Raw genomic sequence first — 18,940 nt, 5'->3', positions numbered from 1 at the left:
GTTTGAGAAAGTACATCAGTCTAACATGACTGCTTGAGAGAGAGTGACCTGAGCAGCCGCACAACAGCGGTTTTTAAACACTCGGTCCTCTCCCGATACAAGGTGATGCGAACGTTCGTTTCGTCATCGCAAACTAGCCGCCTCCCCGCAGGACGGTCTACACACACAAATGCACACACGTTCGAATGTCCGGAGCCGACGTCAGAGGGGCCCCGTAGAACTCGGAGCCGTTCCGGGTAGCGCGTTGGGGAGTTTGGGAACAATAGTTGGCCCGCCGAACTCATCCCGTCACAACGGCGATGAGGCTAGAGGTTGGTGGCGGTTTCAGCACAAAGCCTGCTTCATCGAACGCATCCTAGCTGAAGCGATGGAGAGTGGGGGATGCCCATATTGTTCCCCGACACAAAATCGATTTAGTCACGCTGTGGCTAGAAGTTAGCGGCGACGCTCCCGGAATGTTCCCGCCATAGTTGTGGAGGAGGAGGAGGAGGAGGAAAAAACTTTATTCTTGTCCTGTACAAGGTGTTGCCACCCGCCTGGCTAGTCCCATGTTGGGACCGGGAGGTCAAGCCTCCTAGCCCTATCACGGGCGTACTGGACAGCCAGGACTTGAGGGATATGATCTGGAGATCTTATCATTCCTAAAAACCGATTCCGGGAAATGCCAGGGCCGAGCGACCCACACTCCCAGAGCATATGTTCAAGCGTGCATATCTCCTTTTTGCATGCTTTGCATATAATATTCATGTCTGCAATGTCATACCATTCCTTTATTTGTGCAGGTGAATAATAAGACTCTGTTTGTAATTGCCTAAGTGTAACTGCTTGTGCTCTGTTTAGTCTATAGTGAGGGGGTGGAAACTCCCTCCTTCCCATGTAGTAATGTTTTGTAATTTCATTGTATGTAATGAGGGTATCTCTCTGTAAGTTCTCCAATCCAGCAGAATCAAAACCATATGTAGAAGCGGCCCGGTCTGTAAGGTCGCGGGCGACGCTGTTGGCCGATTCATTTGGATTGACAGGAATACCATCAAGTGAACCAAGGTGCGCAGGGAACCAATAAATGAAACGCGTAACATTTGTTTGCCTTTTGTTAATTATTTTCGCAGCCTGTGGGGCAATTTTTCCCCTATTGAAAGCTCTAATAGCTGTTTTCGAGTCGCTATAAATTTCTGTAAATCTATCGTCTGTTAGTGCCAATGCAATGGCAACTTGTTCAGCGACTTCAGGTTTGCTAGTGTAGACCGTGGCGCAGTTGGTGCAATTGCCCTGATGATCCACTACTGCCGCCGCGAACTTAGTTCGATCGTTGTAAGCAGCCGAATCAACAAAGCAGGCTCCTCTGCCCCCTTTATCCATTTTCTTGATTAACGCGGCTCGCGCAACTCTCCTGTTGATGTTATGTTTTGGGTGCATATTCCTGGGTAGCGGTGCGACAATTATGTTGTCTGCGAATTCTTGATTCACTTTAGTGTACTGTGCTGGATCCGTAATCGGGTTGATCATAATCTTGTCCAGGATTGATCTTCCCGTGCTGGTTGTAGATAGTCTCGCTATTTGTGATGTTTCTTGAGCCTCCGCGATCTCCATGGTCGTGTTGTGTATTCCTAACTTGAGCAATTTTGCAGTGCTGGTTCGAATTGGGAGCCCCAATGCGCTTTTAACAACTTTCTTGATCGCTGAGTCAAGCTTCTTGAGTTGAACCTGCGTCCAGTTGTACATGGCAGCGGCGTATGAAATATGACAGAGCACGAAAGAGTTGATTAACCTGATGAGGTTATCTTCTTTCATGCCCTTGTGTCTTCCTTCCAGGCGTCTGATCATCCGGCACGCGTTATCCGTTTTAAGGGTGATTTTCTTGACCTCCGTATGGTTTCCACCGTTTGCGTCAATGAAAAAGCCTAGTACCCTGATCACGTTGACTCTGGGTATATTGGCACCATTTTCTGTATGTAGGTGTATATTGCTTTCCGATAGAGGTTTCCAGCCCTTAGGCCTGCCCCCTTTTTCACGTCTATAAAGTAGCAACTCCGATTTATGTGGGGACCACCTGAGTCCAGTGGGTCTCAGGTATTCTTCCACCGTCTTGATCGCTTCAGTCAGTGCGTCCTGTATCTGCCCTTCACTGCCACCAGCACACCATACAGTGAGATCATCAGCATAAATGGTATGGTCAATGCCCTTAATGTTGCCCAGCTTTCTGGACAGACCAATCATGCACAGGTTGAAAAGGACGGGAGAGATCACCGATCCTTGGGGGGTTCCTCGATCTCCGAGCTGAACCACTTCCGAGTTTGTGTCTCCGACCTTTATCATCGCCGTGCGTGCTTCAAGAAAGGATTTGATGTATTTAAACATCCTCAACCCGAGTCCAATGTCTTCTATTGTTTTGAGGATGTACTCATGCTTGATGCTGTATAGTTGTAACTGGGTGGCAAACTTGCACTGCAGCTGGCCGTTCTTAACAGCACCGGAATGTTGCCGCCATAGTTGTAACTGGGTGGCAAACTTGCACTGCAGCTGGCCGTTCTTAGCACGGCGCCCCTATTCCAGGGCACCGCTGAGTCTTGCTGCCTCGCATGCGTGCTGCACAATTGCCCGTTGGGCTGCGAGCTCGCTGCTGGTGAGCAGACTCTCCCATTGTTCCGTGCTTGGGTTATTTACTTTATGGAATGCGAAATTACGCTTGCATTCCCACGTGATGTGGTATAACGTGGGGGTTGCCCCGCACCACGGACATGTATCCCTGTACTGGGTAGGGAACATTTTGTGTAGTGTGTGCAGGTTGAAGAACGTGCCTGCTTGCAGTCTTCGCCAGCTGACTGCCTCGTGTTGTGTGAGCGATGTGTGTGTGTTGGGGGGGGGAGGGTATTTAAGTCTACTTCCTCTGTAGTGGTTAAGTATTTCTGCATACGTCGGCTCCACCGTTAAGGGGGCCTCTAGGGTTTCCGACTGCCCTGCTCGGTGCGTGAGTTCGCGAACTAGGCTGTCCACCCTTGAGTTGCCCTCTATCCCGGTGTGTGCCGGTATCCAGAAGATCCTATGTTTTATGTTTTTGTTAGGAGGCTCTGTTTCGAGGAGGATTCTCAGTGCTTCCTTACTAACTGTGCCTTGTATGTACCTAGTTCCTGCATGTTGCTTTGGAGTCTGTTAGAATTATCAGAGATTTGTTCCTGCGGTAACCTTCAGCCACCGCTAGAGCTACGGCGACTTCTTCCCCCTCCGGTACCGTACAGCTTCTCAGGGTCGCGCAGCTAATTGGTTCTCCCGTGTGGTTCACCACTGCTGCAGCGACTCTAAACATTCTAGTGTTGCGGTCCCATGGGTATACGACCGCGTCTGTGTACACTGTGTTTTCTAGTGTAGCTAGGTCTTCGGAACATCCGGCGAGCGCCACCTTTCGCCGCTCCGTTTTCCTCTTCGCCTTCCAGCCTTCCTACGTCTTCCTTTTCCCCTGACCGCCCAACCGCGTCTACCCGCCGCTCACGATCTCCCCGTCGTCGCTCGCTTTCTCTGATGCGGCGCCGTCCCTGTCCACCGAGCAGGAAAACTGATGGCCGCAGTTCCCTAGGCACGAACTGCTTCCACGTCGCAATGCCCAAGTCCTCGTCCCTCTCCAGCCAACGTAATTTAAGTCTCTGTCGAAGGAATCGCCGTCCTGGCACTTGTAGATGCAGGAGCCGCCGTATCCGTAATTTCCGCCGAACTCTGCCGCACATTACGAAAAGTTTTGACGCCTCTCTCCGACTTCTCCCATCGAAGCGCGAACGCTCAAAATATAACGCCTCTCGCTGCCTGCACTGCTCGCGTCTTCATTCAAGGACTGCTGTATACCGTCGAATTCGTCGTGCTGCCCTCGTGTTCCCATGACATTATATTAGGCTGGGACTTCCTTGCAAATAATAACGCCGTTATTGACTGTTGTCACGCCGAACTGGAACTTTCTGCACTTCCCGACCTTGAGACTATCGAAAACGGCCCTTCTAGTGTTAAACTGCTTGTGTCCGAAGACAATGCCGTCCCTCCACGCACTTCCCTGCTTGTGCCTGTGTCGTGTGCCGCTATTTCTGATGGCACTGTTCTCTTTACGTCCTCTGAGGTGTTCATTCGCGGCCGATGTTCCCCGCTGCCCTTTGCTCTCCTTACTCTTCGCAGTGGCGTCACGAAAATGGTCTGCGGAGGGCGATTGTAACGAAGAAGAGTAGCCTGCCCGTACCACAGCACCATCGCTACCGGCATGATCTCGTGATTGCTGTCCTTCGCCGAACGCTTGTGACTGCTACCCGTTCGCGCCCATTGCTAATAAATATCCATCAGGAAGGAGGTCCGTTTGCTCTACCAAGCGCACAGACACTTGTGAAATATCGGACTAAGATATGTAGGGTTTGATTTAATGTAAATAAAAAGTGGCGAAATGTTTCAGTTGGCCTGGCGTGCAAGACTACTGACCACACTCCAAATCTTACTGGGAGGAAGTCGGTGACCAAGCATCTTCTCTATGAGAATTAGCTGGTACTCTTTACTACATACGCAGGATAAATGCATTGTGGTCAGTTAAAACAAAACTATGGCCAGCTCGATGCATTCAAGGCGTTTAGTACGCAAGCCCGAAACTCGCGATGCAGGCATTTGTTGTTGCCGCAGTACTAGACCGATAAACTTGCCTGCCACCTTTCAATTCTTTTCATCTTCTTTTGCCAAAATGAAACTGCTTACCCTTTGCCCAAAGCAACCTAGCACAATGAAATTATCACACACACACACCCACCCACCCACACACACATTATATATATATATATATATATATATATATATATATATATATATATATATATATATAAGCTGGTTGGGCCCAAGCTCCCCCCCCCCCCGGAAAAATGAAAACTCTCCGCATATGCACATAATCGTACAAAGTGCGAATATTCGAAATTTTTGCACTGTCAGCGAGCGCAAAAACCTAAATCCCCGTTGTAGCGCGCCTTACGTGTTACGTCACAATATGGCGGCGCAACTGGACGTGTGTCACCGCCCTGTACGGAGGAACGTGGTATCGAGACATGGACAATAGAGAGTCTTAGGTTAGGGGACGCAAGCGGCCTCTAATGTGCATGGAAGCACCCTACTCCGCAGCCGCTCGCTCTGCCGTTTAGTGAATCACCCACCAGGCAGAACCCAACCAAGCTCGAAGATATTCATCACTGACGCCTGCAGTGTGTCGGGACGAAACGAAAACAAAAACAAAACGATATTCTTTGACCGGAACGAAAACGTAACCGAAACGTTATTTTGTCTCGGAGTGAAACCGAAATACCTTTTATCGGTTGTCGCTTCCAGGGGAAAGTCAGCAATCCGAAACAAACGATGCCAGGCAACGTCAGTATTAGCGCGTGTCTCAGGCACGGATAGCGCGAGCGATCGCCGGTCGAGAGCTCCACGAAGATAAGCCTTTCGCTCGGGACACTATAGCAGATCGGCACCGTAGGAAAATCCAGGGTGTGCTCGCTGAAGAGCTTATCGTTTCATTCTCTACGGGTACGACACTTTATTACCAAAGTTTTATCGTTCGTTTAAGTTTGTTTTATCGGAACAGCGGTGTCGCATTTCGGCGAGTACACTCGATGACGTGCTGCTTCTGAGCTCATGCTCAGTGCCTTGACTTAAGGCACTGAGCATGATTTCATAATTCAGTTATTGAGAAAAATAAATACTATGTTTTTATCGTTACACTGCTTAGAACATTTTTGCATGCAAACAAAAGCCGTTATGAACCGTTACGGATCATTTTTTTTCCGTTCCGGAGCAGAAACGAAATACCAGTTTTTTTCAGTAAAACGAAGCTAAAACCAGAACGAAAAAATTCGAGTGTCCGGGAATGTCTCGAGCCGGGATACAATTGGGTGAACTTGATTGGATCGTCACCAATATCTGCCTTTCCGCGACACAGGGAACTAGGGTAAGGAGAAGTTACTTAAACGCAGGTTTTAGACCGAGCTAAGCAGTCTAGAAGCTAAGCTTATATTCTGCTGAGAAGCGTCAAGGAGCTAGTGCCGTCCAGTATCGCCTGGGCCGCCTAGCCGCGTCTGAACTGCGAGTTACTAGTTGACGTAAGAGACGACAAGCCAACGTCTGCAACGAAGCTCACGGTAGTTCCCCTCAAGTTAGCTCAACCTGCTCGAGGGAAGACGTCAGACCTAGACTTCCAGGAAACCCAGCCCAGCAATCGCATCCACCGCAACGAGATCGGCTTGCCAGCGTTCTTCGGGAAAGCTCTGCCGTCGATCACTCCACGCTCTATGGACTTGCTGCTGCTGCCCGGCCATGCGTATCCCATCATTTGTTTTCTTTTGAACTCTGTTTAGTTGACCACCGTTAAGTGTGTTTTGTGTAGTGTTAATTTCTATATTTACTGTTAACTGTTCGTCATATTTCTGTTGTCTTCACCATTGATCTATATTAAGTGTCTGTGTGTTAGTGTTCTTGCTTTGTTTTAATTTGTCTATCGTCGTCAGTAGATAAACTTTTTTTCTCTCTATCTCCCGACTCTGACTCCTTCGCTGTGTTCGCTTGAGTACGGACCGACCAACCGGCTTGTATACGCCGTCGACGACTTGGCCCCGACGGCGAACAGTTGACAAGCGGTGACAGAGGTATAGCGTATATATATATATATATATATATATAACATCTTTCAAGAGTGTCTAGGGATCTAATAAGCGGCGTGACAGATTTCTTCAACATACGCCACGACTAATCGAGTAAGAAAGTATTATGTAAGAGTAAAAACGTAATTGAAAGAAGCTCATCCTTAAGCCACCTTATAGTGCAAGTCAGCGTAAGATTTCCTCCGCGCGTCTTGAAGACGCTATACCTCTGTCACCGCTTGTCACCCGTTCGCCGTCGGCGCGAAGTCGTCGACGGCGTATACAAGCCGGTTATATATTTATATATATATATATATATATATATATATATAGAGAGAGAGAGAGAGAAGATGAATGAACGCCAACAACACGTACACATCATTGGAAACTTTCAGCAGTTTCAGGAGGTCATGATCGTGGCGCGCGAGGTATTCGGAGATTCTTATAACGCCTCACGTGATCAACCGGATAATTACTTTTCGACGAGAATAAGAAACATGAAAGTTTTTCCTTCACCCACATGGCGAGCAGACTGGGCTGGCGGCGTAGAAGTCGGTGAAGAGGATTCCCTCGGATGCCATCTCGTCCAGGTTGGGAGTCTCTCTGGCGGGCTGACCGAAGACACCGAGGTCTCCCCAGCCCATCTGAAGGAGAAGAAGAAACTTTCTGCGTGAGCAATTTTCACCCATCAAGAGAGGCTGAAGACGCAACGGCGAGCTCCGTCTTCAATAAACTTTCCCCAGCAAGACAATCGTAAGTTTTCTTTCAAACGATAGTTTCCCTTCAAAACGAATGGTGTGGTATTTTCGATCTTTCTGCGCTAGAGTAAAAAAAAAAAGTAACGCCAGTTCCACGCAGTGAAAGCTGTCAAAATTGCGAAGCTAGTTTGTACTCGTGTTTAGCGCGATTTACTAATCGCGCGAGTTACAACGCAGGCGAGAGCTCACGCGGACAAGGAGCGCGCGGATAACACAGGCTTCCAGAGCGAGTGGCGTTACGCCGATGCCCTCTCCCCTCACGCAACACCTGGCACGCGATAGCGGCAGCAGGCGTCCCCTTTCGCTCGTCCTGCTCTGTCGGGGCGCGCTCGGGACGTAGCTTCGCAGCCAATGGGAAATGAGGTGCCGTTGTCCAGACAACAGACGCCGGCTTTTTCGCTCAATGGGCCATTTGATGCCTTCGCATCGAAAATTCCGGCAGAAACCATATAACGACGAATGTCGATGTTAAAGTAGGAGACACACGCTGCGATTCTGCGTCCGATCCAGTATGCGGCATACGACGATCCAGGTTACAAGGGACGTGCATCCGAACGAATGAGCGGCGCGTAAGCTCCGCCCAGATCCAACGCCACAGCTTGTACGCTCGGAAGACCTCATATTCTCGTCGAGAAATACAAAATAAACAACTTTGCACAATGCTGCTTCGCTTTACGTAAACTGTCAATAAGATCATGCCTTTGCGAGTGACAAAACCCTTCACAACGGCGCGTTGTCCACTGACGGACCCGCTGACACCCAGGAAAAGGGCCGGTAAGCCTAGCTTGACGGACGCCGCGGTCGACGGCGCTTGCGATCCAGTCTGGGCTCATCGAAGGGCGCTTAATAGAGCACAACTCTTAGGCGCCCGTTCCTGCGCCGAGCGTCGGCGTAACCGAGCGAACGAGCACAGCGAAAGATGAAAGCGAACGCGGAGCGGGATACTTAAAAAAAAACGCGAGGAGGAAAGCAGAGGAGGAGGGTGCAGTGGAACCATGAGGCGGAAAGCGGAGGAGGGTATGGCGAAAGGGTGAGAAGAAAAGCGTAGTGCGGTGACGATGGCTACGAGATGGTGCCAGAGTCTGGGAGGTCTGTCGGCCGTGGCTGCTGCTGTGACTCGCGCCCACGCGTCACGCACGTGCTGGCTCTCGCGATCCCAGATTGGCTAGGCAGTCGCGTCACACTTCGCTCAGTTTGCAACGTGCTGCACGGGAGAGACTGTCCGCGCCAGCCACTATATCGCGAAATGAAAACACGTATAGAGCTGAGCTCAAATTTCTCATTAGGGAGTAAGTACCGTAAGCATCGCCTTCTTTTTTTTTTTGCCAACAGGATTAACAGTGTACACTTATGTTGCCTGTAATTAAATACGATTGGTTCACTCGAGGCTGTCGATGTGAAGGGCAAACGTGCAAGCCAAGCAAACAGCCTCTCTCAGACAGTCGATGTGTGCTGTCTACATGCGAAATAACCTCGCATCGCGGCTCCCGATGTACTAGGCGCTGTTTTGCAGAACAGGCACACGTTGGGGATAAGTTTGCTGAAATGGTAACTATTGCGTGTTAGAAAGGTATTGTAGCCGGCAAAGAAAGGAAAAACAAAGCCGCGAGGAACCAGCCCGCCGGCGCCGCCTATGTTGTGGGAACGTCAGAGAACGTCACGCGCCAGCCGCGCTGTCATTGGCTGCAGCCAAACGACTGTGCGCTTGTCGGACGCGTCGGATGATGAAAATCTGCCCAGATTGTCGCACGCCGGGCGTCCAATCCGGCGCTTCGACACGGCAAAACGCCTCGGTTCCGGCTGCCGTTCCGACGCGTCGAACGCCGTGTCGGACCGCGCGTCTTCCGCTCAATGCGATTAGAATTGAAGCAATGTGGCGACACACCCTATGTCATCGCCGAAGCGCGTCATGTTTGAGAAGTGTGTACAGCCGGGATCCTATCCCGCGTTTACATCGGGACACTCTGCGCCATCTAGCGGTGCTGCCGCGAAGTCTGCGCGTGCGCGTGTGTGTATATTCATACAGACTTATCTGAATATATGTGAAGCGCGTTTGATTCCGCCTAGCGCCGTAGAATTGTTAAATGTTTTTTTCTTCGTTGAAGCATGTGAGCCACACGACGTCAAAGGAGTTAATCGAAGGGCGGCACATATCGAGTGCCACATACCCAGTGACCCTAGTTGGCGTCAAAGAGGATTATTGGAGAGTGGCACATACCCAGTGGCACATATTCAGTGAGCCAAGTAGGCGTGAAACAGTTTCATTATTGAAGAACGGCACATAGCCAGTGAGCCAAGCTGGTAAGCTGGTCCGATGGTTGGTTTCGAACCCGGTTCCTCCAGCACAGCAGCCCGATGCTCTACCCATTAGACCATGGACTACCCAGAGACCCAAGACCCAAGTTGGCTGGGAATACGGATAGATAGATAGATAGATAGATAGATAGATAGATAGATAGATAGATAGATAGATAGATAGATAGATAGATAGATAGATAGATAGATAGATAGATAGATAGATAGATAGATAGATAGATAGATAGATAGATAGATAGATAGATAGATATCTAAGTACCCTAAAATGCTAATCGCATTAAAATTAGTAGTGCATATTCACCGACTGCACCGCAGAAGCGAGTGAGTGAGTCAGTGAGTGAAATAACTTTATTCGGTCCAGAGAAGACGCAGGGGAGACCCCGCGCCACCCGGCTAGTCCCACGTAAGGACCGCCAAGCCGAGCTCGACGGCCCGATCGCGGGCACTCTGGACGGCCAGGGTTTCGTCGTTGAATTCTGGGCTGCCCAAGAGCGCCTATCCTCGCTGAAGGCTGAAGGCCTCACTCCATAACTCCATCAAAACCTCTATGGCGCGGCACTAGGACAACCCCTAACATCGGCAAGAGCGTCTTCAGAGACTTGACGCTGGGTTGTGATATCGGCTTCCACTTCGGTTGAAGAGGTCAGGAAACAACCATCCATCGTTTGCGGCTAGATGTGGCGTATACTCGCCGATACCTTCAGAAAACTGGACGAGCACGGAACCCTGACTGTGGCGTCTATCACACTCCCGAGACAATAGCTCACATACTTTGCGTGTGCCCTTAATATGCGGCCGAGCGAAGGACATCTAAGCCTAGTGTTGACTGCTTAAACTTTCGCCCCTTTTCATAAGACTTTAGGCGCGTGGAGAAGAGTTGACCATGCCCAACGCACCATAAAATCACTCTTGAACTTTCTATGTGGCTTAGACGGTCGTCTCTAGGACCTGTGAGACGTGAAGACAGTGCGAATAATGTGTTTGCAGGATAACGTTTTGTGTGGACAAAATTACTCCTGCGTGTAGTGTGTCTAAAGCGCGCACCCGCCCGCGTATTGGAAAACGTGTATATATATATATAGCTCATAAGGATGGCTTAGTGGGCTAGTTTTTAAAGCATCTTAAAGGGTTAACAGCGCACACAGACGAGAACAGAGTGAGGAACAAGAGGTAACAGTGCTATGTCCTGTTGTCCCTCACTCTGTTCCCGTCTGTGTGCACCGTTAACCCTTTAAGATTTATATAGCTCATTGTAACATATAATTCGCTCTTCCATTATCCATTCTCTCTTCTATTCTCTCTTCCATTATCGTCGTGAGTATACAGTACCAGTGGCACCCACGACGATAATGGAAGAGAGAACAGTCTAGAGGAATTTGAAATCCCCCAAATAACGCCAGAAGAAGTAAAGAAAGCCTTGGGAGCTATGCAAAGGGGGAAGGCAGCTGGGGAGGATCAGGTAACAGCAGATTTGTTGAAGGATGGTGGCCAGATTGTTGTAGAAAAACTGGCCACCCTGTATACGCAATGCCTCGCGACTTAGAGCGTACCGGAATCCTGGAAGAACGCTAACATAATCCTAATCCATAAGAAAGGGGACACCAAAGACTTGAAAAATTATAAACCGATCAGCTTACTGTCCGTTGCCTACAAAGTATTTACTAAGGTAATTGCAAATAGAATCAGGAATACCTTAGACTTCCGTCAACCAAAGGACCAGGCAGGATTCCGTAAAGGCTACTCAACAATAGACCATATTCACACTATCAATCAGGTGATAGAGAAATGTGCGGAATATAACCAGCCCTTATATATAGCTTTCATTGATTACGAGAAAGCGTTTGACTCAGTCGAAACCTCAGCAGTCATGGAGGCATTACGGAATCAGGGTGTAGATGAGCCGCATGTAAAAATACTGAAAGATATCTATAGCGGCTACACAGCCACCGTGGTCCTCCATAAAGAAAGCAACAAAATCCCAATAAAAAAAAGGCGTCAGGCAGGGAGATACGATCTCTCTATTGCTATTCACAGCGTGTTTACAGGAGGTATTCAGAGACCTGGATTGGGAAGAATTGGGGAGAACTGGGAAGAATTGGGAATAAGAGTTCATGGAGAATGCCTTAGTAACTTGCGATTCGCTGATGATATTGCCTTGCTTAGTAACTCAGGAGACCAATTGCAATTCATGATCACTGACCTGGAGGGGCAAAGCAGAAGGGTGGGTCTAAAAATTAATCTGCAGAAAACTAAAGTAATGTTTAACAGTCTCGGAAGAGAACAGCAGTTTACGATAGGTAGCGACGCACTGGAAGTGGTAAGGGAATACATCTACTTAGGACAGGTAGTGACTGCGGATCCGGATCATGAGACTGAAATAATCAGAAGAATAAGAATGGGCTGGGGTGCGTTTGGCTGGCATTCTCAGATCATGAATAGCAGGTTGCCATTATCCCTCAAGAGAAAAGTGTATAACAGCTGTGTCTTACCAGTACTCACGTACGGGGCAGAAACCTGGAGGCTTATGAAAATGGTTCTACTTAAATTAAGGAGAGCAGGATAAGATAAGAGCAGATTGGGTGAGGGAACAAACGCGAGTTAATGACATCTTAGTTGAAATCAAGAAAAAGAAATGGGCATGGGCAGGACATGTAATGAGAAGGGAAGATAACCGATGGTCATTAAGTGTTACGGACTGGATTCCAAGGGAAGGGAAGCGTAGCAGGGGACGGCAAAAAGTTAGGTGGGCGGATGAGATAAAGAAGTTTGCAGGGACAACATGGCCACAATTAGTACATGACCGGGGTAGTTGTAGAAGTATGGGAGAGACCTTTGCCCTGCAGTGGGCGTAACCAGGCTGATGAAGATGATGAACATATAATCACATGCCACCTACCTTTCCCTGTATCCCTCACTTCCTCTTACCCCAATGAGGAGTAGCAGGCTAGATACATGCTCTCCAGGTCGACCTATCCTCCTTTCTCTTCAATAAAATCTACTCATCCTTTTCATATAAGCACTGCGTTTTAACTGCTATTATGTCCCATACAAAACACATCTTTACCTTCTTTAGAACTCTTTCCAACTTTCTATTAACTTTATTAGCAACGTATTTAATTCTAACTTTTTATTAACACATGTTAGAAGAACGTTGGTATGCTGTCCTTACTTTCGTTTAAAGGAAGCTTGTAAGTGCGAGCGTGTCGATGGCGTGAGAATATTTCCAGGTTTTTCAGCCTCGTAGATACAGTCAAATGCGTCGTTCTGCTGGGCGAGGTGAGAAGAATAAAGTATATCTTATCCTGTCGAGTGCTTTACTGAAGTCCTGCCATAATTACACTGTCCGTTCTCACGCTTAGCTTTGCCAAGACCGCAAGACACAGCGATAGCTTTTACAAGTCCACAAGGCGCCATTTAGGATTGCATATATCGTCCTACATGATAGCAAAATGAGCACATAAAAAATGCGGCAATTACAAGATATAAGCAGGTTTGATTTCTGCCAAGGGCAGATGCATGGCGGCGCCACAAAGTGCTTTTCTGCTGTTTAGATGAACGCGAGCTTTTTAAAAGCGGCTTCAGATTTCAGTTCTTTTTTCTTTTCTGTTTTTCTTTTGGGCAATGGAGGTGTACATTTTTTGATGGGTTTTATATACAGGAGGAGGTCCCATAGCCTGAGACTAAGGAGATTTCGTTTGCTTGGACAAAGAGATGAAGGTCACTTACGTCGTCCATCACCATGACGACAAAGTTCGGTCTGGCTTCCCAGGAACACTGCGCCGTCTCCAAGACCACGAGGCACAGGCATAATGCTCGAATAGCATTCTTCTCCGGTCGCATCGCCCACGGCACGAAGTCGTAGCCAGGCTACCCTTGGACGTAAACCTTCCCCTAGAAGTACGTGGGACTCAGGCCCAACAAATAGCGTCCAGTCTCACGTGCTAGGGAAGTCGTGTCTCGGACGACGAATATATCTGTGATGCGAACCGCCATCCGGCTCATCTCCTTTCCTACAGCTGGTATCAGTCTAACACGCGATAAGTTACCCATACACGCGCATTATTTTTTTTATTTTTCTCTCGATTTTTCTTGTCGCGCCTATTAGTGCGGTTCGGCAGGAAGCCAACCCAGATAGCACCAAAACATTACAACAATGATATCTTTCAAAGCGAGGCTTTCTTTGCGACCCCCCCCCCCCCCCCCCCCTTGCGACTGCTGGCTGTTAGCTGCTTAACTTCAGGCAAAGTGAAAAAAACAACACGAGGACAAAAGAACGAAACGAAGACATAGTACTGTGTCTTCGTTTCCATCTCTTGTACTCGTGTGCATGTTTTCTTTTTTTCTTTTTTTTTTGCGCTTTGGCCTCGAGTTATGCAGTACCAACTAGCCCACCAGTCTGCTCTCTTGTTAGCTGCTGTCTTGCTGATTATACAACTTGGCCCGCTGGGTATGTGCAACTGGGCATGTGCTATTTGGTATGGAAACATTCCTTCAGAAGTCCCGACTTAGAGCTGAACGCATTATGCAAAAAGTTCAAAGGCACAGCAAAAGTTCGAGGGCGCAAAGAAGTCAAAGGAGGATAGCTACCCAGAGTTCTAGTACAAGGTGAAGGTCAGCCTTATCGAATGGTCATAAAGTTCTGAGTACCACGAAAGGAACTTTCCAGTCTCGCAAATTTTGTTACAGCAGTTATACAAGCGCATTCCTGAGGATGTGCCTCCGCAAGCGACCTTTATTATCTACCTTCTCCCATGCCGTAGCCAAGGAACCGCGTCACGTTTACGTCACAAGCCATGCACTCCGTAGTCGTCAGGCCGTCGTCGTCGTTCCGTCATTTCCATCGTCATCACACCATCGTCACGTTGTCATATGACCATCTACCGAAACACAACGATAGTTTGCGCCACCATCAAAATAAATAAAAATTCCGGCAGAATTCCAACCCACGATGACTGTCGACGCAGCCACACACTACGAGTTGATGCAGGCGAAACCTGAGCAAATACTTCCGACGCTCGCCCACGTACTACGTATACTCGGGAACAAAGCCACGTCGTTGTTCGCTCTGCTGCAATACATGTGCACTGTCACATGCTCTATTTTTCTAACTAAGGCATGGATTCTCCGTAGAAAAAAATTATGCATATCCCATGCGCTGTAGGAATCGGTGTAAGCGAAGCTTTCCGTGCTGGGTGCTTTGATTGACGATAATTAGCGGTGATGTTGACGGCTAAAGCTTAATTTCTTCAACGTTTAGGCTAACACGAGAGTGGTGAGTTGATGTTAAAGGTTGCCTTGCGTGCACCACTGCTGTTTGTCTGCGTAGTACACAGAACACACAGGGTGAGGTGTCTGCTTGAATCGTTGTTGAGCTCCATATTTCATAACCTCTGAGAGGATTGAGCATAGTCATTGCCTCACATGGCACATCGCATTGTGGCAGAAGTATTAAACTTGAATTGAATGTTGGGGCTGTGCGTGTCAAAACCACATTTGGATTATGTGGCAAGCCGTAGTGGCGGACTCCGGATTAATTTTGACACCATGTTTTTTAACGTGTCCCAAAATCTACGTGCACGTGCGTTTTCGATTTCGCCACCGTCGAAATGCGGCTGCCGCGATTGTGATCAAATCCAAGACCTCCAGCAATGTCATAGCCGCAAAGCTAAAGCCGCGGCCACAGAAGTCCTGGTTTGACGGTCGACCGCTTCCGTGCAGTCGCCGTGCTTCCGTGCGGACCCTGCGGTGCGGTGCGCTTTTAATTATTGCGGCTCTGCTTCTGTACGCCCTGCGTAAGTTGCCCACTTGACATATTTGCATGGCGTTTATTTTTCAGAAATAGCAGCTACGTACTGTACCGTACCTTGAACTTAAGCTTATCCTGTGTCCCCGCAACCGCTGTCGTATAGTAGTGGGGTTTCCTTGCCTTCTCACGTCACCTCCACCCCCTTTCTTATATGGCAACTGCCTCTTCTCCTCCTCTCTCCTTCTCCTCTGTGCAGTTATATCTGCGTCCCCTCTGGCCTCGCACGTTAGTAGAAAGGGAAGAGCTGCGGTTTCTGCAATACTTCTGAGGGGAGTCACGGATAATTACAGCTGTCAAGCGGCTAATGTGGCGACGACCAGGGAGCTCCAGAGGGCATTGTGCACATTCGACGCTGACAGTGGAGACAGACAGTGAAGATACAAGGCCAGGAAATACCTCGGGCAACAGAATATAAATACCTTGATATGTGGATAAACGAAGGCAATAGATATATGGAAACACAAGGAAAAGCAATAACAGTGAAGGGGAAGAGAAATGGCAGCCATAATGAAGCACAGAGCGTTATGGGGATACAATAGGTATGAGGTCCTCCAATTAAGGTATGTGGAAAGGTGTAATGGTTCCAGGACTTACTTTTGGAAATGCGGTTGTTTGCTTTAAATCAGGGGTACGATCAGGACTCGGCGTGAACCAAAGGTCAGTGGGTCGCCTCGCATTGGGCGCTCACGGGAAGACTACAAATGAAGCTGTGCAGGGTGATGTGGGCTGGACTAGTTTTGAAGTGAGGGAAGCTCGCAGTAAAATTGAGTATGAAGAACGGCTGAGGAATATATGGAAGAAAGTAAATGGTGCTGGGAGCGTGTTCAGGTATCTGTACAGGAAAAACATTGATTCACAGTGGAGGAAAATAACTAGGAAGCTTACCAGCAAGTATGCGGCCTGTAGGGTGGGCAACACAGCAACAAAGAAGGTCAAGCGGAAAGTCAGAGAGGCTGAAATAATCTCATGAGTGGCGGCAATGGAAAAGAAACCTGCCATGAGTAACTACTTAAGAGGAAAAACGAAATCAGGAAAGAAACAATTTATGATAACTCAAAAGGAAGCTCATTACTTTTCGAAGCGAGATCGGGATGCCTTAGAACACGCACCTATAAAGCGAGATATAAGACGGAAGAATAAGCATGTGCTTGCTGCGGTAAAGCTAGGGAAACTATGGAGCATGTTGTATTAGAACGTGAAGACGTCTACCCAACGGTCGATTTAGGCACCACTGGCCTCCTTGAAGCCCTTGGGTTCGGCGAGAGCAGTGGAAAAGTAAACATGTCCGCAGTAGGCATTAGTAAGAGGCGATTGGAGGATTGGTGGAAGAAAAGTAGGGAAACGACAAAAACGGAGACGTACAAAAGCACAGTTCGCAATAGGAGATCAGAAAATTTGGTTGTGGTAGTTCATAGTTTTTTTCTTCTTTTTTTATTGTTTAACCTAGGTAGGACATTAGGCAGTATATTAGCAAGAGCTTGGTGGCGCAACCCACCGCCCCGTTCCAAATGGGACGCTCATAACATCCATCCATCCATCCATCCATCCATCCATCCAGCGGTGGGGTGAAAACTAGTTTCTCCCGTCGCCTTTCCTCTCTTACTCGCGCCTGTCATGTATATACACGCTCTGAAACAGCACACCGACGCGGTGTGTGCGACAGCAGCAGCCCACAGCAGCAGCGGCAGTGGGAAAGTCGAAGGAAGAGGCAAAGAAAGCGTCGCTTTAAAACAAATAAAAGAATGCACATCAGCAAAGAAGTTTCGTTAACTACGTGGCTCCAGAAGTTGCTGCCGACGGAATGCGCATTGCACACTTTCATCGGTGGTGCGACCGGCTTGCCAATTCGCAACTTGACAACCCATTCCTTCTTTGCCGCATCTTCGGGGAACGAGTGTAGGTTCACTTCACTGGCCACAGCTCTGTTGGTGCATTGCGGCGCGCAGCACGTGCTATTGCGTTTGAATTTCATCTTGCACAAACGATGCGTCAAAACAGATAATCAAGCCTACTGGCCGCCACCAAGAAAGCAAGCAGATGCGCTACCGCCAAGCCGCCTGCGGTTACTCTGATATTCTTTGAAAAAAGTTTGTCGATGGCCGCGGGCTGGCGTGACAGTCTACGGAACTTGCGAATAAAAAAGCCAGCGAGCCGCCACGTGCAGTCACATCTTCTTTGACCTTGCGTGCAGGTGCACGCACGCTGAACGTTTCTGTATCTTTATTTATTTATTTATTTATTTATTTATTTATTTATTTATTTATTTATTATATTTTGGAGCGCACAGCTCACCCGTAATGATGTATTAAACTTCCGTTTTTATATCGCCTCATTTTCCCTGCCGAATCCTCTCCGATGGTCAACCTAGTCCGAGCTCCAAGCAGACGGTGTTGAAGGTAACAAGGTCCCGAAACCCCATCCCCTTAACTGTGCCCAATTTTCATTCAAACCCGCCGTGGTTGCTCAATGGCTATGGTGTTGGACTGCTGAACACAAGGTCGCGGGATCGAATCCCGATCACGGCGGCCGCATTTCGATGAGGGCGAAATGCCAAAACACCCGTGTACTTAGATTTAGGTGCACGTTAAAGAACCCCAGGTGGTCGAAAATTCCAGAGTCCTCTACTACGACATGCCTCATAATCAGAAAGTGGTTTTGGCACGCAAAACTCCATAATTTAAATTTTCATTCAAACCAAGTCTACAGAACACAGCATCAGTAAATATTATGCAGATTCTGCGCACTGCAGGAATCGATTTCATGCGAAGCATTCTGCAGGCAGCGTGCTATCCAGCATCATTTGGGGTTCTTCAAAGAGTTACCTGATGGATGAACGTGTTTGTGTAAAGCAGGCAGTTGTCTGTGTCGCGCGGTCGTGCGACAGAAGTAAGACGAAGGTAGCATGACGGAGACGGCATGAGTTTTTAAAGCGAAGCTTTCTTTGCCTCTCCCTTCGGCTTTCCCACTGCTGTGGCTGTCTTGCACGCCGCGTCGGGGGTGAGGCTACCGGGCTTTAGACCACCCCCCACCACCAGTGGTGTAGCCAGAAATTTCGTTTGCGTGGGGCTCACGTTGCAGCTCGGCCTCCTCCTCATAGAATTTGTCGAAGGATCAAATACATGAATAATAACTGCATCGCCATGGCCAAAGGTGCTGCAAATGAATTTTTGAACACTACGCAGTGTCAAGACAAGTAAAATACAGGTATATATGTTTTCATAAAAGAATGCACTCGTATGTCCCGAAAATTGTGTCCGAAATAACTTATATCAATGCTTCATTGTTTTTGTCTATTTAATAAGTAAAGAAAATATGACACAAACTTTAGAACTATATCAGCTAGAAACCAGCAAATCAGTGCATGTCGCCGATATAATAATGCAAAGGCCGTGAAATGAACAAGTTGAGGGCAAATATTT

General features: G+C 48.2%; 1 protein-coding gene across 1 annotated transcript in view; it reads right to left on the bottom strand.

Annotated features, from left to right (window-relative positions):
- The window catches only part of LOC126544847 (N-acetylgalactosamine-6-sulfatase-like), a 51,452-nt gene extending 37,717 nt beyond the window's left edge, over nt 1–13,735 (bottom strand). Inside the window, exons 1-2 of the mRNA XM_050192360.3 lie at nt 13,442–13,735; nt 7,162–7,285 (exon numbers count right to left, since the gene is read on the bottom strand). Of these exons, the coding sequence (XP_050048317.1) occupies nt 7,162–7,285; nt 13,442–13,555 (238 nt within the window). The 5' untranslated portion in view covers nt 13,556–13,735. The remainder of the gene's footprint in view (nt 1–7,161; nt 7,286–13,441) is intronic.
- Between the last annotated feature and the right edge of the window lie 5,205 nt (nt 13,736–18,940).

Source organism: Dermacentor andersoni, chromosome 1 (assembly GCF_023375885.2).
Source record: "Dermacentor andersoni chromosome 1, qqDerAnde1_hic_scaffold, whole genome shotgun sequence".
NCBI classification, from domain to species: Eukaryota; Metazoa; Arthropoda; class Arachnida; order Ixodida; family Ixodidae; genus Dermacentor; species Dermacentor andersoni.
Note: the sequence above shows the minus strand (reverse complement) of the source record. Positions and strands in the feature narration are given on the sequence as shown.